General features: G+C 48.2%; 1 protein-coding gene across 4 annotated transcripts in view; it reads left to right on the top strand.

Moving 5' to 3' along the window:
- Window positions 1-22,748, top strand: part of LOC147455506 (transducin family protein / WD-40 repeat family protein) — a 207,026-nt gene that overhangs the window by 110,846 nt on the left and 73,432 nt on the right. For all 4 annotated transcript variants that reach the window (XM_086514270.1, XM_086514269.1, XM_086514268.1 and 1 more), the window contains 3 exons: window positions 20,785-21,084; window positions 21,825-21,881; window positions 21,964-22,395. In XM_086514270.1, coding sequence (XP_086370396.1) covers window positions 20,785-21,084; window positions 21,825-21,881; window positions 21,964-22,395 — 789 coding nt within the window. The remainder of the gene's footprint in view (window positions 1-20,784; window positions 21,085-21,824; window positions 21,882-21,963; window positions 22,396-22,748) is intronic.

Here is a 22,748-nt window from a genome sequence, read left to right as displayed (position 1 = left end):
AATCCACTGAGCCCTGCTTGGCACAATAATCCCTCTGCCCACAATGGCCTGCTGCAAAGAGTCCGCAATAGTCATACATACCCCACCCTGGATGCCTCCAAGTCCAAAAGCAGCTGACCAAAAGGTATCATAACGTCCCCGCAAAATCTGACCACATCGTCGAATGCGGCTCTCAGACAAATGGTGCTCCTGAAGCATAAGGAGATCAATCTCTCCTCCCACAAGGCAACGCTGAAGCTCTTGACGCAATCGGCCCCGCTGTCGCTGAAACTGGGGCCCACCTAATCCTTGCACGTTCCACGAGACGATCCTCATGGGGAGGGAGAGAGAACAGATGCTGCCGCAGCAGCAAGACGGGCTATCTTCGAGGCAGGCTTGGATGGGGAGTAATCTGCATCCGAGCGTCCTCTAGATAGGCGAGCCTGTAGTGAGTGCCTGGCCCAAGCCCATGCAGAGCGAGCCGTGCGTAAAGCAACCTCCTCTGTCCAGGAGTCCTCATGAATGTATACATAGCAAGGCAAACACTGCGTATCAGCAAAAAAGTACACCACAATGTGCCTACATCCTGCAGAGTCTGGGGCTGTCACCGCAAACTTGGCCAGTGGCCACAAAGTCTGCAGCAAATCTGTACTCCAAGCTCTCCCATGTGGTGAGAGAACTCGAGAACCTGTGTATGCAACCATCCCACCACTGAGTCTAGGGACCACTCTGTCTCGGTCCGACCACAGAGGGAAAAAGAGAAACCAACTGCTGAGTCCAAGGCCTCTGTCCCCCTAGCGGCGAGGAACAAAGCGTGGACCCTGAAGCAGGCTGCCTCGTGGTCTGCTGCGGAATCGCCGAGAAAGCGAGTGAATCCGTAATCGAAGAAATCCCAGCGGCGTCGGAGGTCAATGCTCGTCAGATCGCGAGGGATAGCTGCAAGGGAAGATGTCTGAATCTGTAGAGGGGGCCGCAAGAAGGGCCGACCCTCTCTCGCTAGGCGACTCGTGGCAAAGGCGCTGCCAAGAGATCTCCTAGCCGCCGACGAGGGACAAGTCTTCTGAGTCGACTGTGGCACTGAAGCAGGAGGAGGGGGAGAAGGAGCTGGGGGAGGCGGAGGAGACACGAAGCAGGGTGGGGCGACAAAGACAGGGGGGCGAGGTGGGGAGTGAGCGGGAGCAAAGGGCGGGGGAGGGGATGAGGAGGAAGAGGGGAGATCTGAAGGTGGGGTGGCTAGCGAGGGTGAAGCGGAAGTGGAGGCTAGCGTAGGGGGGTCCTCCTGCTCAAGAGGACCAAAGCGGTTCCCCGTGGGAACCCACTGCTGTTGAGTAGGCACCTGAGGGCCACTCTGAGTGCCAGGCTGCCGCTGTGGCCCCTGGCGTCGACGGCCACGGGCCTGTTGCCATCCCTCCTTCGCTGGAGCCCTAGGCTCGGAGGGTGGCTCATAATCTGTGCGCTGTGCTGTTGGCTGTGGCTGTGGCCCAGCCTTGGCAGGCTGGGGCTGAGGCTGAGGCTGAGGTGCAGGTCGTGGCCTCCTCCGTGGACAGGCCTTCGCTAGATGGCCCATCTGTCTGCAAATGAAGCACTGGTTCGGGAGACCCGAGTACTCCACATTCTGTCTAAACCAACCCCCACTCACCCGAGGCAGAAGGATGACCTTCAGGAGCGTGTGGGTATCTCTGACCAAAACTCGAACTGAAGGGATGCCAGCCTCCTTGGCAGCTATTGATGCTGCCGTATGAGGTGTCTCCAGGACAGTCCCGATGGCGGAGCCAATCCTGGAGAGAAGTGGAAGGTACTCCCTCCGTAAACCCGGAAAGCAGACTGAGATGGGGATGTCTGCCTCCTCTACTAGCACATCCGAAGTCGGGTCAAAACCATGTCGCCACTGTCGAAAGTGGGCGCGTGATGCTCGGATGGCCAGTGGACTCATAGGTATGACCTTGGAGGCCATCTCGGAAGTCTCGAACTCGATCTGGTAGTACCCTCGTCCGAGGATCTGGACATCCAAAATCTTGTCCACCTCTACGAGAAGGCGGGCCTGGAGAAGGTCTCGTAGCTCTCCTCTGCTAGGACGGGTGCCGAGAACCTTGCAGATGACAGAAGTTGCCTGCAAGCGCTCTACCTCTGCGGCAAGGCTCGCTTGCTCTGTCGGCGAAAGAGCAAGTCGAATGGTGGGCTCAGCGGGGTCGGGCGAGGGGACTTCGGATGAGTCCCTCTGTGGCGGAGCTGGAGCCTCCATCTGTGTCTACTGCTGTGGCGAAGAAGCGGTCAGTGAAGGCGCTCTGCAACCGAGCACTCCTAGCACTGCTTGAAGTAATAGAGATGCAAAGCGAAGTGCAGGTCCTTCAGGATTGTCGAAAACGGAGGGGGGGGAAGAAAAAAAAGGCAGCAAAGCAAGGAAAAAAGAGGCAGCGAGGGGGGGGGGGGGGGGGGGGGATGGCGGCCTGAGAAGGGGGGGTGCTGCGGGCAGGCGGGGAGGCAGCAGGCGGCTGCAAGCGGGGGCAGGAGGGGCGGGCTGGAGTGGCTAGCGCCCGCGAGCGGGTGGGCAGGCAGGGCGGCAATGCGAGGGGCAGACAGGGGACGGGAGGCAGCAAGGGGGGGGGGGGGGGAGAGCGATGGCGCAGAGGGGGAGGGGGGCGAGCAGCAGTAGCGAGCGATAGGTTATTGACACAGAACAGAACCTGGGAAACCTTAACAACCATTAGCACGTCTTCTTAGCAGCTTGGTTATGGGAGCAACCCGCATTACTTGATCAGGTAGTTTTTCTTATACACTCTTTTAAGGATGTTTTTGCTTGGTCCAAGGATTTGGAAGGGATCCCACCAGAATTGGGTCTCCACACTATTCCCCTGGTTGAAGGGGCTAAGCCGGTCAGAGGTCGAGCTTACAAGCTCAACCCAAAGTATGCAGAGGCTGTCAAGTCAGAGCTCGTAAAAATGTAAGAGGCAGGGATCATTGTACCTGTGGAGCACTCTAAGTGGTTATCACCCATGGTGATAGCGGCTAAGAAGCAGTCCAATAAATCCGGGTGTGCGTGGATTACCGCGCTCTAAACAAGGTAACAATCCCAGATGGCTTTCCCACACCCTTCACTGAGCGTATGCTAGAAGATGTAGCAGGGCATGTATTGTACAGTTTCATGGATGGGTGTAGTGGATACAATCAGTTGGGCATCCATCTAGGTGATCAGCTGAAAACGGCCTTTGTGACTCCCTGTGGTATTTTTATCTACACTAGAATGTCTTTGGGGTTGAAAAACGCTCCACCTTCTTTCAATCGGGCGGTATATCTCATCTTTTGTCGTCTGCTTCCGGATCATCTTCGCATCTTCATGGACGATTGTTGGACCTTCTCAGGTGCTCAATGTTCAACCCCAGTGGAAAATCTAGGGGAACACCTCGCTCAACTCTCTGATGTCTTCCTCAGGTGCAGAAAAGCACGCCTAAAGCTAAATCCTAACAAATGTCATTTTTTGGTCACTGAGGGCACACTTCTAGGCCATGTGGTGTCTGCTAAAGGTTTAGCGCCCGACCCAGAGAAGATCATGGCAATCTTAAAAGTTACCACCTCCCATCAACCCAAAAGGGGTGCAGAGCTTTGTAGGCCACACAAGCTATCATCGCAGGTTTATACGCATGTATGCATAGGTGGCTCAACCCCTAACCCAGGCCTGACCAGTGCTACTGTTCCCTTTCAATGGTCAAATACAGAGGCTGAAGCTTTTACATACCTCAAAAAAGGCCTCACTGAAGCGCCTATCCTACAATTGGTCTCTCCCTTTTCATGTGCATACTGATGCCAGTCAACTGGCTGTGGGGGCTGTGCTCACTCAGCCTAGTAAGAGTACAACGTGGATCGCCCTGTTCACTATGCAAGTTGCGTACTCACCAAGGCAGAGCGCAACTATAGCACCATAGAAAGGGAAGGTTTAGCTATTGTGTATGCTCTGCAAAAATTTCGGCATTATTTATTAGGGGTTCACTTCACAATTATTACTGATCACCATGCCCTGCGCTATCTGCTCAACAAGCCGCAACTTGCAGGTCGAGTATGGCGATCGCTACATTGGTTTCAAGAATTTGATTTCGAAGTGGTACTCAGGCCCGACAAACATCATGTCCTTGCCGACCACCTCTCTCGCATTCACACGGGTGAAGAAGCAGCGGGGGTGGCTGAGGACTTTCTAGATAGCAGTCTCTCTAAGGTGGATACCACTCCGGAATGGTACGGCGATGTTTTGCATCTGCTTTCTACTAGCGTGTACCCAGAGAATGCTTCTCCACTGCAGAAGAGGCGACTGTTGTTGAAGTCTAGGCCATTCACTCTGATTGGGGGCCAGCTATACAAGTCTAGACAGGATGGTGTTCTGAGGTGGTGTGTCTTCCCTCATGAAGTGGAGTATATTTTGGAGGATGCCCGCAGTGGTCCTACTGGTGGCCATTACCCTGGTCATATTAGTGCCCAGAAGATTCTCCAGTGTGGCTTATGGTGGCCCTAAGTTTTTCGGGATGCAATTGCCTATGTAAAAGTATATGATGTGTGTCAGCGCTGTGGCCCTAAACCAAGCAAGCAGTCAAACCGTCCTATGCAGGTCTCTATGGCATGGCAGCCCTTTGAGAGATTACTCCCTCCGCCCAACCAGGCAATCGGAAGTATCTACTAGTGACTACAGATTATGCAACAAAGTGGGCAGAGGTACTGGCAACAACGGATTGCACTGGCACTAATGTAGCCAAGTTTCTCTACGAAAATAATTTTGTGCAGGTTTAAGTGTCCCCTAGAAATCACCAGTGATAGGGGTAGTCACTTTGTGAATGAAACGATTTCAACCTTGCTTGCCACCTACAAGATTTTTCACCGAAAATCTTGTTCCTGTTACCCTAGAGTAAACGGGCAAGCCGAGAGCACTAATAAGGTTCTGATAGCACTTCTGCAGAAAGCATGTCATCTTGATCCTGCGACTTGGGCTCAAGCTATCCACGGCACCCTTTGGGCATACCGAACTTCTTTCAAAGCCACAACCAATCACACCCCATTTCAATTAGCTTTCGGTTTGGAAGCTATAGCACCCTTCGAATTCAACTCAGGGTCTCTGCGAGTCGGTAGTCTGCGTGTCAATGGAGATTTGGGGTCGGCATCTATCTCTCGTCTTTACCTTGTGGATGAAAGCCGAAGTTTGGCTTCCCTGGCTTTGGAGCAGCTTCGTCGCAAAGTGGAGCATGATCTCCATCTCCGAAAGCCGAAAATAACGCAAGGAGCACTGGTGCTACTTTATCAAGCTAAGTATCTGAAAAAAGCAAAAAAGTTGGTCCCAGCCTGGCAAGGGCCATATAAGGTAATGGAGATTCTACCCCAAGGGGCCGTACAATTAGCCACCCTTGAAGGAGTTCAGCTCCCTTTAGTCAATGGATCTAGAATCAAAAGCTATTATACTGTATGTTGACGGTCAAGGGGCAAAAGTCAACTATCGATCTTCGCAGAATCCTCAATCCTAAACTGGATCTTAATGTTCCCCATCACTATCTCATACACCCTCCACTTCTCCTGCTTCTACTGCTTGTATGGATATGCTTCTAAAATTTGGAAAAACCATTCTCTGTCAGCATCTCTCGTACCCTCTCCTTTCTATCTGGCCTTCGCTGCTCTGGTTTAAGGATAATAGAGTTCTCACTCTTGTTGAGGTTCACGATCAATGGATAGGGACATGTTAATTGCTCAGGCTCAAGATCGCATAAAGATTCTCACTCAACAGGTAAAACATATTGTCCGCACTCAACAAATACAGTTAAAAGAGGCAAATGATATGGCCGCAGTTCATGACCTTTCTCTTGTGGTACATGCAGTGTGTCCCTCATGTGCCAAATACCAATCTATAGCCATTTCATAAACAGCTAGAGCTAGAGCTACAGCTACAGTTACAACTCCGGTTTCTATGCAAGTTCGTGCTATGGCAGGACGGATATAGACGGATGTTTCCAAAGCCGATTCAGGGGATTCTCAAGGAGCTGAGAAAACAAATCCTACCACTATGGAGTATAAGCCAGCAGGATCGGCTTCATCGCAGTTTCATGGACCCTCTATGGCCTCCCCCTCCCTGTCCACCTCTTTCCCTCAGCACTTCTACAGCTTCCCTGGATTCCAATCACCTGTTCCACCCTCTCAGTCTACTCAGTCTTCTCCTGGGTTTCCACCTGTCCCACCTTCTCAGCCTACTCAGTCTTTTCCTGGGTTTCCACGTGCTCCACCTATTCACCCTACTCAGTCTGCTGCTGCTCATGGGGTGGCCACTCCATATCCAATGTACCCTCCTCATGGCCACTACCCCCCACCATACACATGGCCTTCATCTCCTTACCTACCTTTCTACCAGCCTTCTCCTCCTCCTCCATCATCCGACCACCAACAATAGATATCACCTTTTGGAGTTTTACCAGTAGTAGACCTGGTTGCCGATCTTTCAGTTCTTCAGTTCCGCTCTCCGGGACGGGAAGCGGTCTTGTGGCAGGCAACCTGTAGCAGGCTATAGTGTCACTTCCACAGGACAGTTAGTACAGTTTGGACTTTACAGTTGGTCTTTGTTTGGTCGGTTCACAATGGACGGACTCGTTGGGCAGTGACACGTGGCAGGGATACGGTGGTTTAGTGGACATCGTGGCCACGTCACCACCGCCACCCAGTGGAGATAGATGCCGTTGGTGGCTCTTTATGGTTGCATATATGAGTAGTAGCGGTTTGGTGAGGATTATCTTGTACGTAGTCGTCTAGAGTGAGTCGATACACACAGCACGTCTTCACCATCCCGGCACATCTGAGCCTCGACACCCTCATTGTACCTGTGAGTCCTGGACTAGAGCTGAGTGTGCTGCCACGCCAGAGTCTATATCAGTTCTTTGAGATAGTCGAGTCATATGTTCTGGTCTGCTGTTGTGTCTTTGTGAGCTCAATTGATGTCTATTGTTTCCTTTCTTTTCAGTTTGTTTGAGAGAGATTGTCACGCACATTGCACTAAGGACCACCCACTGTAGAGAGCACGACACATATTCCGCGCTACAGCAGACTTTGTGTCATTAGGCCATTGCGACGTAAGGTCATGGAAGAGTCATGTCCCACCATATGCAGGGCATTGTGGTATTGATGTGACAGCCAAAGTGGTAGAGACATTCTTCTATTGGCCTACCTTGAGGAGAGATGTGGATGCCTTTGTGCGAGCATACGTGATGTGCCAAAAGGTCAGGTTTGACAAGCAAAAGGCACCAGGGCTGTTACAACCTTTGCCGATTCCGGATAAGCCATGGGAAAGCATTGCTATGGACTTTATCTTTAATCTTCCAAGAACGCCAACAAGGAATGATGGTATATGGAACATTATCTGCAGGTTTAGCTAGCAGGCCCATTTTATCCCTTTCAAGAAGAAGATAAAATCTGTTTAGATGGCATGCCTGTTTATGTACAATGTCTATAAGTACCATGGTATGCCACAATCAATTGTCAGTGATCGTGATCCTCGCATGACCAGTTTGTTCTGGAGAGGATTGTTTGAGAACATGGGCACTACGCTCAAGTTCTCGTCTTCGTTTTATCCACAAACTGATGGACAGTCAGAAGATGCTATTTCTACTGTCTTAGATCTGCTGAAACGCTATGTGTCAGATAATAAGGGCAAGTGGGAACAATATTTGCCTATGCTTGAATATGCGTACAATAATACGGTGCATTAGTCGACTGACAAAGCACCTTTTGAGATTGTTGAAGGCGGCAAAAAGGTTCCTCCCATGTTGCATACAAAGGACAAGATCTTTGAGGTAGATTGATATGTTGAGAATATGGATGAAATGTATAAGAAAATTAAAGTTGTCTTATAAAAGACTCAGGCAAAGCAGAAAAAGGCTGTTGATCGGCACCGTCGTGAATTGTTGTTATCAATTTGTTGATTGGGTATTGTCAAGGTTCGAAAAGGCAAGGTTAAAGAAGATGAAGGGCAAGGAACGGTTGTTTCCTAAGCTCAGTATGCGTTATTATGGGCCTTTTCAAGTGCTTGACAAGATCAAGGATGTGGCTTACAAGCTGAAATTGCCTTATGCGTGGAAGATTCATAAAAGTTAAAGGACAAGTTGCAAGACGCTACTTGGTGAAGTTCAAGAACTATCCACCTATGGATGCAAAGTGGATGGAAGAGTGTGAACTGTCAGAGTCACCAAATTTGTTGCAGCTTTACCTTGAAGCCTTTGGGTTACAGCCTACCTATGCCCCAACCCAACGTGTGCAAAGGAGGGGTAATGATAGGGCTAGCACATCAAATGTACATATGAATTCAGTGTAATAGATGGAAATGAAAAAAGTATAAAGATCTCATTATGTCATTTGTGTGTATGTTTTACGACCTTTCTTGCGGATATATGCGATGATAAAAGAGTGCTAACAACACAAGATGATCAGTGGCGTGTATTTAGGTATGCACTCGAGGACGTTTGTGATTTCAAGAGGGGGGTATGTCACGAGGAACGTGGCAACTGTTAACTATGTCACGAGGACGTGGCCATTGCTAATCTTAGTTGTTGGTTTCTTTCCAATGATTTTTGTTTTATTTTTGAGACTCTCTTTTTGAAGTTGCAAATGGCCGGACATTGTATGGCCAATGTGAACGGTAGTTTCACCCGCAGACGGGAAGTTGGTCGGCACTGGAATTCATATAGTAAGAGGATGTCTAGGCTCAGTGCAGATCATGTACGTCCCCCCGTCGCACTTAGCAAGTTGGTGGATACTAGGAAGTTAATAAACGCATAAAGTGAAGGTGGGATCATCAACAGAAAGTATCCGACAGTTGGGCCACATTGCACTTTTGGATGCGGTCCCAATGAGGATAGATGGTCAGATGACCAGTGGGAGCCCAACGGAAGCATCTCCTAAAAATTAGGGAACTGCTATTTTGGGCCGTGCAATGTGTCCGCGTCATTACCTTCAGAATGACAAGGGAAACATTTTATAACTCTGCCGCGAAGTCAACTGGGCAACCAAACTGGGCAACCAATCGGGAGATTTTTAGGTGACAACCCCGAAACGGGCAAATGCTTGTAAATGTGCCAAGTGGCACTTTCTTGTGTACTTGCCTCATACAGAAAAAGGAGCGCTAATTTTCAAGCAAGGAGAGGCCTCCTTTTGCATTTGGTCACAAGTTAAGAGCTATGGAGTGCTTTCTTTCCACTCTATGTACAGTGTGGTGCTAGGAGTGATGCCCTGCACACTACACACTGCTCTCTCTCGCCCCTACGTGCAGTTATGTGATGCCCCACAAGAGGGCTCTTCATTTGACTGATGTACAGCTGTGTGGTTTCATGCTTTTGTGCTGAGGCAAGAGCCTCCTTGAGCAGGAACAAGAGTAGCCAACTGCTACTCCAAAAGCAGGCACCGGTGAGGGTCATAACCTCACCAAACAGGTGCACGTGTATGTGCTGTAATTTGACTGTTTTTCAGCCATACGGATGCCAGAATCATTGGGAATAGTGCCCCACTGGCAGAGGACATTTCGGGGACTGTTTAGGGCTGAAAACAGGGCAAAAACCAGTAAATACAGCGTGCTGAATTTACTGTTTTTGGGCAGGAATCAGAGGATTTATGCCAATGGAAGTGAGTTCCAGCAGGGGAATTGGTTTCGTGCAAGTTTTGGGGCTGTTATGCTGCCGAAATTTGGCCAAAACAGGCGGTATCTAGCTAGATATCCCCTCCGGGGTGCGTACATGTCCCATCACTGATCTGTATAGAGCCATAATCCTCCAAATCAACACTATGGGCACTCCCATCTCTTGTAGTCTGCGCATCAATCGAGCTCTCAGTACCATGTCAAATGCTTTGCGGAATTCCACAAAGCTACAATAATTCCGTCTCCCATGTGACCTGCCCTCCTCAATGATGGCTCTGAGTGTTAGAATATGATCAAGAGTGTAGAAACCTTTCCTAAAACCAGCCTGGCCCTTTGCTCGTACACCCTCACCCTTTGCCCAATTACTCAACTACTGCTCAAGAATGGATGCATACAACCGTGCCAATGTGTGCCCAACCATAATAGTGTTGTAATTCCTAGGCTCTGTAGGATCACCTGCCTTGAAGATAGGCACAATAGTAGACAACCTCCAAGTCTCAGGTAGCCCCTCACACATGGCACGATTGAACAACACTGCAGGAACCTCTACCTGCATATCTCTAGCATGTATAAAGTGCTCTGCTACTAGAGCATCATGATCGTATGCCCTACTGGTCCTCATCCTATCAATGGCTCTCTTTACCATCTTAGTGGTAAAGAAGGTGCTGGTAGGTGGGCATGGCTCTGTAGGATCTGGAAGGGGTTTCTGTCCAGGAATTGTATATAACGATGTCGCATATTGGCCCCACACATCAAGAGAAGTAATCATTGCGGGAGGGGTGTGCTCATGAAAGAGTCGCCATGCCTCTCTACTCAAGAACAGCCGATACAAGTCTCGCTCTATCTCGTTTCTTCCGTCGCACAAGGCACCGGGAAGCAATCCGAGATTGTCTGTAAGTGATGACTCCTAAAACAAGATCTCTCTAGAGCCGGGCTCTCATCTCTCTGCACTCCTCATGATACCAACTATTCTGGGGCATGCTCCCAGAATGTCGCATCCGACCCTGCTGAGTGTGTGGGTATGCCTTTGATGCTGCACCATGCAATGTCTCAGTCAGTAAAGTGGTGCACTCCTCCACTGAGAGACCAAGACTAGCTGTACATAGACGGATATAGATGTCCTCTGTATAAACTGAGTCAGTCTCCGGTGTAAATGTATAACGGGTATGTGACCTGCCTCCTGATGTCTGGACTGTACTATATTGAAAAAAAAAGGACAATGTCAAAAGAGCATGATCCACTGCCACACCCATTGGTCTGGCTCCCACTATGAAATCTTGAATACAAGGAATAAAGCTCGGCTGTACCATAACATAGTCCACTGTACTCGCCCCGTGTTTGTGTGGAAAGCATGTGAAACTGGCTGGTCAAGGAAATCGCTGTAAGCCATTAAGTATGGCTAACCTATGTGTGGTCGTCATCTCCATGAGGTATCTCCCATACTCCGTTTGCGCTCTATCATGTGAGCATCTGTCAAGCCCCAAGTCACCCACATCCAGCTCTCTAAGCATCTCATTTGAAGTGTCGTAGAAGACTGTATAGAGTCAGCAGAGTGCAAAACGAGGAAATCATGAACCAAGTGAAAGAGCTTCTAGAAAGGGGTCTAATTCAGCCAGCCAAGTACATCACCTTATTGTTCACCAGTGTTGTTAGTTTTAAAGAAAGATAGGTCTTAGAGAATGTGCATTGACTATAGAGCTCTCAACAAAATCACCATCACGAACAGGTTTCCAATACCCAGGATCGATGATATACTGGACAAGTTACAGGGTTCTAGAATCGACCTAAAAGGTGCAGAACTTTGCCATGCCATGTTGTCTCTCCTCTTCTCTCTCGCTCTATCTTTCAATTTTGTTCAGTTGTTTCCAGTTTCTCTCACGTGTGCTCCTGTAGATCTTCACCTTGGAGTGTCCAAGTCTTTCATTTTTTGTATTTGCTGGCCTGTTGTGTTCCATGTGGAGGATGGTTGTGCGCGTCAGTTTGTGTGTGCGTCTTTTTTTAGTGCTTTTGTGCTGCCTGTTTCTTTGTTTTTTTCTCATATCTGGGTTTCATCAATCGGGTGGTACCCTTCAAGATAAGAGCCTCTTCTTGTGCTCTTGGATAAGTGATTTCCTCACATTGCTACTCCCCCTCCTCATTCATCCTTGCCCTGCTAGTGGTTGCCTTGTTGGTCTTGACGCGGCCCATTGCTAAACTCTCTTTTGGAAGTGCTTTTTAGTGGCCGGCTGGTGGTTGACCTGAGGTCTCCTCCCTTTTCCCCATGACATTCATTGGGAGTGGTACGCTTTTCCTTGCTGGAGGTTGCTTTACCGGCTTCAATATGCTGGCCTGCTCTCTCGGTGGTGCTTTTAGCGGCTATTTAATGGTTGCTTCGCGGTCTTCCTCGACTTCCTCCATAGCACTTTAGTGTTTCTTCTTCTTTCTCTTCGATGGCACCTTCCGTGCGGCGTGGTAGCAGTTTTGGTTATCCTCTTCAGCATCTTTCTGCCCATCCTTAAACCTCAAGCGCAGTGGTTGCTTCTCAGCCCATCTGCTGATGTTGTCCTGGGCTGCTTCAATCATGCTCTAACCTTTTTGGGTGGTTCTCTCTTCATACCGGTTTGGCAGTGCTCATCTCTTAACAGGTTTTGGTGGATACCCTCTCCCTCTTCCTCTCCCTTCAGTAGCTGCCAGGGCACTTTTTACCCTGATTAGGAGGGTTTTTTTTGTCTGGCGTGTTTTTACTAATTCCAGGTTTGGCCACTGCACTGGCCCTTGTAATTGCCTACGGTCGTTTGATGTACCAGTTTTTTAACGTCCTTTTGGGCACTCCAAGTGGGATCAAGTAATAGAATGTCAGCTATGCCTTTTGTGTGTGTGTGTGTGTGTGTGTGTGAGAGAGAGAGAGAGAGAGAGAGAGAGAGAGAGAGAGAGAGAGAGAGAGAGAGAGAGAGAGAGAGAGAGAGAGAGAGAGAGAAATGAAATGTTATATTAACGTCTTCAAAAGGCCAGAGTGACCTATGAGACCAAACTGATACAAAAGCGGTGAGTCTGTTACAATGTCTGAAAAGTGTGAAAATGTGAAAATAAATGCGAAAAACTAAATACAAAGTATTAGATAAACTTCTTAGGAGCATTCTGGGTGTCTGGCTAGAATGCTTCTAATCCTTTGTTGTAGTCTCCTCCGGTGAAGTGTGCTTCTGCATCTCGGTCGTGGTCGTCTTGATTTCCTAAGCTCAATCGCCCTGTCAATGAGGGTGCCTTTGGTATGAATGTGGGTACTCCTTTGTGCTCGCTGCTGGCCTCTCGCTTCTCCTTCCATTCCTGCTTCTCTCGATCCGAAGAAATCTGTGATCTGCCTCTTAGGCTGTAGTGCAATTTGTCTTCTCATTAGATTATCCCTATGCCGATGTAGTTCCAGTAGGTACAGGCCTAAGCACCTTTGATCTTGGTATTGCATGACTCTATCTAGAGGTCCAAAGCCTTCTTTAAACAGGCAATGGAAACGCCCACGTATCTCATAGTATACGGTGCAGTGGCATATGTAGTGTAATTCTGTTTCTGGCTCCATTCCGCATAACTTGCAAATTCTGCTCTCAGGTGGGATTCCCCTGAATCTGCCAAATTCAATTTCCAACTGGTGTGAGGATGTACGAATCTGACCAATAGCACATCTCAAACCATGAGACAGGTGGGTATCCATGTAGCTCGGGCGAATCACAAAGCCATCTTCAGATAGCTGTAGGAAGTTTTCTTTGTAGTCGGCCATCTTCGTGCCCAATTCTTGTGTAGGGTCTACCCATGTTCTCTTAGTGTCCAACTGTATAAGATCCTGGCGGATGATTTTATTAATCTCCATTCGTGTGATTGCCAGTGATGGAGCCTCAAGAGAGTATTGGAAGGGGGGTAATCTTTCCATACTGAACCCGTGTCTGTGAAACCACGAGGACAGTTGCGCATACCACAGAGAGAGAGAGAGAGAGAGAGAGAGAGAGAGAGAGAGAGAGAGAGAGAGAGAGAGAAATGAAATGTAATATTAACATCTTCAAAAGGCCAAAATGACCTATGAGACCAAAAGGTTACATGTGGTGAATCTAATACCAGGTCTGGGTACAAAAAGTACAAAGAGCTGAAAAGAAAATAGTGGGTAGGGGTGGGATGAAAGCTGATACAAGGGGAATACAAAGGGGTGAGCTGATACAATGGAGCTCTCTGACAGTCGAGGCATCATATACATATACATATACGTCAGTATCCAAAAGGCTATAGAGATTCAATGTCCTCCAAGGTAGGCACTCTGTCAGGACGGCTCCTATGTCGCACCAGCATGGTATGGATCCTCTGTCATAGTCTGCGTCGATGTCGAGAGGGCCCCCTCATCCGTGGGCGACGGGACCGCCCCAACTCTATCGCCCGATCAAGCAGTATGCTTCTGGTGGCTCTGGTGTTGTTATGATGTTGGGGCTGCTCGGACTCCTCTGTCTGTGACTGAAACAAATTTGTAATCTTCCGTTGTTGCTGGATCGCTCTCATTGTGCCCCTCTTCAAGAGGTCCTCTTTGTGTTTTCAAATCTCCAGTAAGTATAATCCAAGGCATCTTTGATCCTGGTATCTCATGACTCTAGAAAGTGGCCCAAAACCCTCTCTGAATAGACAGTGAAAGTGGCCTCGTATCTCATAGTATACTGGACAGTGACGTATGTAATGTAGCTCTGTCTCTGGCTCTATCTGGCACACCTGACAAATCCTAGACTCAGCGGGTACTCCTCTAAATCTGCCTGTCTCAATCTCTAGCTGATGTGAGGATGTGCGCATCTGACCAATAGCACATCGGATCCCGTGGGATAGATGAGTGTCCATGTATCCTGGTCTGATCACAAAACCATCCTTCGTGAGTTGGAGAAGATGCTCTCTATAGAAAGTCATGTTCGTACCTAGCTCATGTGTAGGTTGTATCCGTGTCCTCTTCGTATCCAGTTGAATCAAGTCCTGCCTGATGAGCCTAATAATCTCTGCCCTAGTGAGGGAGATGGAGGGTGCATCCAGAGAGTAGTGAAATGGGGGTGGCCGATCCATACTAAAAGCCATGTAACTGAAACCAAGATGCCATCTCTACATACCAACATGATCTATCTCCCTGCAATACGAGTTGTCGCGAAGATTCTAGTGCTAATCGAGCATATCTGTCTCTGGGGAGAGCCCAAGTGCTATGCATAAATGAAACCGATCGAGTGAGTGCCTCCACTACCAATGGAGGAGCAGCGAGCTCCGCCCTAACAATGTCATGTGGTACTGAGGCCTTGGCCCTAATCATCCGAGAAATCATAGACACCAAGGGCTTCTCGAGCTCTGCTATGGTGATCAACTGAGGGGCCCCATATCTCCACTCCATAGAGCATGGCCGAAGTGACCAAAGTGTCAAAGAGCCAAAGCTTTGTCCGAGGTTCCTGGAACTGAACCTGCGAACATATCCTCTCTAGTCTCCCCAATGCTGCATAGGCTCTGGTCAATCGCGCATCTGCTACACGCCTCAGGGAAAATACTGGACCACTAAAAACCGCCCCAAGATAAGTGTATGTATCTGCATACTCCACAATCTCTCTACCATATGTAAAAGTGGGGGCAGACCTCCTTACCCACTGCACTGTGGTGTTAAACACCATTACCTTGTTCTAACCAAGGTTCATAGACAATCCACTGTCCCGTGCAAATCCATGCAATGCATCCAAATGACGATGCATCCCTTTGGAGAATCGGAGATCAACACAATATCATCAGCATATAACAGCAACAGAATCCATGTCCCTGCAAGCTGGGCACCTCTATCACCCTCTGTATGTACATAATCTGAAAACTCATCTACATATATCCCAAAGAGAGTGGGAGATAGGGAACAACCCTGCTTCACCCCAATGGTGGAGTGAACCATGTCGGACATGCCCTGAGTAGTGCGTACCTATCCTACCACTGTCCTGTATAAAGCTAAGATCCCCCAGATGAGCTCTGTGGACACCCCCATGTCCTCCAATCTACGTTTGAGTCTAGCTAGTGGCACTTTATCAAAGGCTTTGTGGAAATCCACAAAGCTACAATATATCCTCCTGCCATGGTGTCTACCCTCCTCAATAATGGCTCTGAGTGTCAAAATCTGATCAAGAGTGGAGAAACCTCTCCTGAACCCTGCCTGTCCTGCTACCCGTATGCCCTCTCTCTCTGCCCATCCACTCAGCTCATGCTCAAGAATTGATGCATATAGCCTAGCCAGAGTGTGACCAACCATGATGGTTCAGTAATTCTCAGTAATTGCTTGCTCTATCTGCAAGTTCTCGCTTGAGGGCTGAGACCTCTTCTTTGAGTGCTTGTGAATCCGCCTTAAGTGCTTGTATCTCTACGTGCAGGTCTTCTTTCTCCTTCTTCCATTGCGTGCCTTCGTTGAGGAACATTTGAAGAAGGTTTGCCTTCTCCTTCCACCATCCTTCCATCTCTGCTTTCCACTCCTTCATCTCCCTTTCCACTTGTGTTATCCGCTTGTTTGTAAGCATGAAGGTTGCCTTCGTGCGGGACTTGCAGACTGGTGAAGCACTCATGATCTCCATCATAACGGCCCCTGTTTTCTATTCCTACAAGCCCCAAGTCTACGCGAGTCCCCTTTCCTTTGCTTTTACCGTAAGGGCGTGCTGCGCAGTCTCTGGTCTGCTGCTTGTCCACGCACCCTATTTGAACCTAGTGGTGAGAGCTGCTTTGCGTAAACATGCGAGCATGCAAACCTGCTCTCAAGCGGCTTGTGAACCTGCCCTCTTTGTTCCCTGGCGGACACTACCTGCTGCAAATTGTGAGCGTGACCTGATGGTCCCCTTGGCACTGAAGGCCTCTCTTCCTTTGTGCAGTCATCTGCTGCTGCTGGTCCAGCCCTGCGCGATCTGCTCCCCTTGCGTTTCTGCACACCTGCGCGCTCAGCAGCCCGCCATTTTCCTCCTGCTCGTGCTAAGACAGAGACGACTGCGTGCTCAGCAGCCCGCCGTTTTCCTCCTACAGACCTGCTCGCGCTAGAGAGAGAGAGAGGGGGGGGGGGGGGGGGGGGGGGGGGGGGGGGGGGGGGTTGTTTTGCTGTACCTTGTTGCCCCACAGGCCCAGCGGTCGTCACCTCCCGAGCGTGCAACTCATCCTCAATCAACAGCAGCAGGTCGTTACCTCCTTGGCACTCAACTCGTCACCTCAGCAGTAGCAGGTCATCCCCTCCACAGGACTGCTCGCGCTAAGACAGACATCAGAGAGAGACAGAGAGACTCTGCGCATCCCTACATGAAAACCCTAGGCGCAGACCCTGTCGTACGCTAGGGTTTGCTGCTGTCTGCAAGGACCCCTTTTGCCTCGCGCTCAGCAGCCCGCCAGAGAGAGAGAGCTGTCCTCTTCGCTGCAGAGAGACCCTCGCGCTGAGCAGCCCACCCGTCCTCCTCGCTGCAGAGAGACCCTCGCGCTCAACAGCCCGAGAGAGAGAGAGAGAGAGAGAGAGAGAGAGAGAGAGAGAGAGAGAGAGAGAGAGAGAAATGAAATGAAATGAAATGTTATATTAACGTCTTCAAAAAGGCCAAAGTGACCTATGAGACCAAAAAGTTACAATGCAGAGTATCTGATACAAAGTCAGATTAACAAAATAAATTAAACTAGGATAACAAAATATAAATACTGCGGGATCCTAGACTAAGCAGTACAATGTGAAGACAATATGGGAGGGGAGTAGAGATCCATCTTTATCTGCACTCTGGACGACAAAAGAGTATGGCTTGAATCTTTTGCCATAGCCTCCTTCGAAATTGTGTAGCTCCTCTCCTCCCTCGGGGTCGTCTAGATCTCCCTAGCTCCAATGCTCGGTCTATGAGAATGCCTGTAGTGCGGGTAGACCTCTCCACCGTCGCTGGTTGCTACTCTGTCCATCATGCCTCAGTATCCTCTTGGATTTCTAAAGCTGATAGGATGAACAAAGACTTTTTCGCACATAGACACTCACTCAGCTTCAGCTAGAAAAGTCTGACTTCACCTATCATGCCTCAGTATCCTCTTGGATTTCTAAAGCTGATAGGATGAACAAAGACTTTTTCGCACATTTTCGAGAGCGGCTGCTTGGGACATCCTTATAGGCATTGAGGGATACCCAGAACACTCTACATATAGACCCAGATGTAGTGCTCACTCTGGCTTTGGACTATTATTAGCATTTGTTTACAGCAGAGCCGATTACACCTGCCATCCTAGAGGCTAGAGAGGAGGTTTGGTCTCATGTGCATCACGTTGTTAGAACGGATATGAGCATGATTCTATTAGCTCCATTCTCACTACAAAAGATGCATGATGCAGTGCGTGGCATTGATGGTGCCTCTTATCTAAGGGATGATGGATTGACCCATCAATTTTTCTTGGTACATTGGGATTTGATTTGTCACACTCTATTGCGAGGGTTGCAACATATTTTTGATACAGGGGAGATGCCTCTTGCCATTTCATATGGGCTAGTATCTCTTATACCAAAAGGTGGGGACTCTACTTATATACACCAGTGGCGCCCAACTACTCTCATGTCTTCTGTGTACAAGATTCTCGCCTGTATGATTGCTGCTCGATTGCAACCATTTATGCCTAATCTCATTGATGCTTCACAGACTAGTTTTGTTCACGATAGATGCATCCTGGATAACATTTTCACTTTTTATGAGGCTTTGGAGTGGGCACAGCAGTCTGGGCAGCTGGTGGCTCTTATAGTTCTTGACTTCGAGAAGGCCTATGATCGTGTGGATTGGGGTTTTCTAGAAGGCACGCTAAAGAGGATGGGTTTTCCTACACGGTGGATTACGGGGGTTTCTTCCTTATACAAATTTTCTTATAGTGAAGTTGCTATCAATGGTCCTATTGGTCGCTAGTTTCACCTCTCGAGATGTGTGCGACAAGGATGCCCTCTGGCTCCTTACTTTTTCTTGTTCTTTGCTGAGGCTATGTCTTTATACTTGCGTGGCAGGACTCCTTCACACTGCACAGTCTTCACATGCCAGTGCAAGGGGAAGTAGATTTATTGGATCAGGAGTACGCAGATAATACCTTGGTTTGCTCTGGGTATGCACCTCATTTGTTGGATAGATTGCGGGATGCTCTTACTGTTTTTTGCATTGCTATCAGAGCTCTTATCACCTGAAATAAAACGTTTGGTTTTCTAATTGGTGTTGATGAAGCTCCACAATGGGGTGTGCAGAATGGTTTACTTGGTTAGCTCTTGGACATTCATACTATTACTTGGGCTTTTAGGTTGGCATTGATGTATCGCTGGAACAATTTGTGTATCATGCTTTGTCCCGTGCAGTGCCACGTTTTGGATCAATAGATGCAGAGGGGCCTTGGCGCACGACTATCCGTTTCATCTTCATTGATGCTCCTTTGGATTATTCTCAATTATCTCCTTTTATGAGATCACTTTTACGGATTTGGCTGACTGTACGTCAGGGTATGATTCGCCGAAGACCGCGATGCATTGAGGAGATTGAGAGACGGCCCTTGATTTGGAATGCATATGTTCGTGATCATGAGGGATGTCAGTTAGGGGAGTGAACTCATATTGATTGGGCCAGATGGGATGATGTTGATTGGGCCAGATGGGATGATGGGCCAGTAGCTTCTGTACGAATCTGGTTAGAGGCAGGTTTGCTTTATGCGGATTTCATTAGCATTGAGTTCGGTAATGCTAGAGTTTGAGGATGCTCTTCCTCCGGATTGGCGGCAGGCTATCCTGGGTGACTTGGGTCTGCCCATGCATGAGGGCTGGTGGGCTTTTTTTGATGATGACAGGCATCCGCGCTTGGTGTGCAGAGGTACTCTTGTCTTCTCGCTTGCAGATCATAGACATAGTAGAAGGCACATGCGCCTGACATTTCAGGGCTCTTCTCCTAAGGATGAACAGCCGGATTTGCATTATGAGCCAGTTCGAGTAGTAGGTGCTTTTGGCAAGCGCTTATGTGTAGACCTTGTGTTTTCTTCAGAGGAGGCAGCGCTATGGAGGTTGGGGGTTTGGGAAGGTTTACCACTGGCACAGCTTGTTTGAAATTCAGGAGAGTGGATGTGACCGGGACATATTGCAAAGGGAGACAGTGTCATTTTTTGAGTATATAGCGCACATTGGCAAAGATATCATTCTTCGCCACTAGACTGTCCGTCATCAGCCACGCCAGCTACAAGATTGGTTGGAGCAGAAGCTCTCTCATGCATTCATGTATCAGTATTGATCCTGCATTTGGAGCCTTGATGTCAGCCGTCGTATTTCGTATTTCCTCTGGATGCTAGCGCATGTAGGTCTCCCGGTTGGGACGTGGGCTGCTCGGGCAGGACATGATCTTGCTTGTCAGTGTTGTTCGACACAGGTGGAGGAGACGCTCCACCATTGTTTCTGGATTTTCCCACATGCACCTTATGTATGGCGTGCTGTTTGCTGCCTTTTGGTAGACTTGGGATTGAGGAGGGTTTTGTGACATGGGGGGTTGCACTTGGCTTTTGCGACATCCAGGCTCACATACCATGTATGAGGAATCTTCCACAGATCCAATATTTTTGCTGACAGCCTTGGGATACAGACAGGGCACTCTGGATATGGTGCTTGCTTTAGTACATGAGTTTGACATACAGCCTCGTGATGTTCTCTTTGCTACGATATGCAGCATAGTATTGTGGATTATATGGAAGGCTCGCTGTGCTCAGGTTTTGGGTGGTCGTCCTTCCCATGTGACCACTACTTTGGTTGCAGTTTGGTCTGAGCTTTTGCATACCTTGCGCAGCCAATGGGATTCTTTAGCATGCCTCTCTAAGGCAGCAGAGAGAAGATGACATCAATTTCTTCGACTCTAGGCGCGTACTACAGTTCTTTTCAATATGGATCGAGGCACGATCACGTGGCATTATGCCCCTCCACGGTGGTTTATTCATTATTCTTCTCAGTTTCCACCTTGATGTACATACAGCCCTGCCACTGATCATCCACAGTTTGTACTTCTAGAAGACGGGCTCTCTTGAGCATCTCTAGAAGTCTCTCTGTACTCAATATATAGCAAACTATTCTTTTAAAGAGAGAGAGAGAGAGAGAGAGAGAGAGAGAGAGAGAGAGAGAGAGAGAGAGAGAGAGAGAGAGAGAGAGAGAGAGCATGCTTTGACAGATATCAAGGTTTGCCAATTGTCATAACATGGGGCACCTTCAATCTGTATTTGCAAGAGGAGTTTCAGATGCCTACGAAACACAAGATTTTCATTGGCCAGTCATGAAAAGTAACGGAGAAGGAATTGCATCGCATGACAGCGGAGAGTTCCATGAATTTAAAGAGGAGAAATCAGTAGGCCATGTAATGGGAAATGGAAATGGTGAGGTTACCAGCAATTCAACTCCTTGCACAGCAGTTGACAGTGTTTGCTACAAGATGGGGGAAGAAGTTTTTCATTCCAATGGAGACTTGCTTGAGGTGCTTCTTTTCCTCTGATTTTTATCATACATTTTTTAAGTGCTGCAATCCAATAGTTTCTGTTATCACTCTAAGGTTTAATAATTTCTCATTCTGGACTAAGAAAGGGGCTGGGTGGTAGATGTAGATGATAAGTGCACTTTTTCAAAGGATTTACTTTTTGTCAGATTCCTTGGTCTCAGTGTATAACTTACCAATGTTATAATGTGCTCCATGTCTGAATGTGCCTGCCAAAATCATCATCGAAACGGGAACTGCATGAGCCGCAAATAACTATCGTTTGTGACTTATAGTCTCTTGTATCGAGACAGGAAGGCAAGGAGTTCCCGTTCTTGGTGTTTATAGAAGACTCATGAATGGCCATCCCCTGTTGTTTTCACGCTCCCTGTACTGCCTCTTGGTAAAGATAATGCATGTTTGCGTGTCTCAAGATCATGAGCATAAGCGTCTTCAAGTCTGTTCAAATGTTTTCCTAGTTGAAAGCAGCATGTTTTTGTTGCATCATTCCACTATCATATGGCACAAATACAGTGTACAGTACGATAATTAGTTGTTTTCACTCCTCAGTTCTGGAACTCATTGTCAAGTTACTGATCCTCACATCTTAGCCTAAGACAATTCAGCTTCAAACATTAAAAGAGTGATGTAGTAGTACCATGCTCTTCATTGTGGAGCTCTTAACATCAGTCTCTCGATGTGCAGGAATCCTCCCTCTAAATTTTGTTGTTTTTATGATACAGGAAATCTGTGTGAATTCATGTTGTCCTGATCAAGTTGTGGTTGCTAGCAGCAGAAAGGTACAGTAGGGCTTTCTCTCGAGGCTGATGAGAGTTTCTTTTGTCTAGCATTGCACTGACCCTTGTTTGCATTTATCTGCAGGGTCTTCTGTATTTTGACATTAACACAGGCAAAAGCTTTTCATATTCCGAGTCCAATCTCTGGAGCCGAGCAGAGTGGCCTAAAAATGGCTGGGCAAATTCAGAGTCAACCCCAGTTCCAACATTTGTTTCGCCAGGAGTTGGATTGAGAAGCAAAGAGGGTCCAAGCGTGGGGTTAGGAGGAGCTACTGTTGGTGTAGGGCTGCTAAATAATGTGGTAAAAGAGTCTTCATTCAAGGGTGTAGGAGTTGGTATTCCTGGTTATGGGGGCATGGGAGCTTTGGGGCTTGGATGGGAAGAATGGGAAGATTATGAGGGGGTTGTTGATCCTTTGGCTACGATGGAGAATGTAAACACCCAGGCAATGGATTCACACCCACTACGACCACTTTTTTTAGTGGGGTCAAGGAACACACACGTCTATCTATGGGAGGTATGAAACATATATATATTTTTTTTCTTTTGTATTTATGCCTTCAATGTTTGTGTTACTGTAGCTTCTCTCTCTCTCTCTCTCTCTCTCTCTCTCTCTCTCTCTCTCTCTCAAGTCGAAAGAGGCTTCTTCATGGGCGGAGGAGAAGAACAAAACTCGAAAGAGGCTTCCTCATGGGTGGAGCACCTTTCTAAAACGTTGATGAAGCAGAAAAATGGATCGAAGGTGCAAAGAAAGGGAAGGCCCGGATGCCAGAATCCGCACAGACTTCTACCATCATCAATGGCCATTGAGGAGGAACAGAAGAGGAGGACTAGAGCCCTCCATGTGCGTATTACTGGTATCAAAGACGC

The sequence above is a fragment of the Adiantum capillus-veneris genome, chromosome 6 (assembly GCF_014529385.1).
Source record: "Adiantum capillus-veneris isolate H3 chromosome 6, ASM1452938v2, whole genome shotgun sequence".
Classification (NCBI taxonomy): Eukaryota; Viridiplantae; Streptophyta; class Polypodiopsida; order Polypodiales; family Pteridaceae; genus Adiantum; species Adiantum capillus-veneris.
This window is presented reverse-complemented; position numbering and strand designations above follow the sequence as displayed.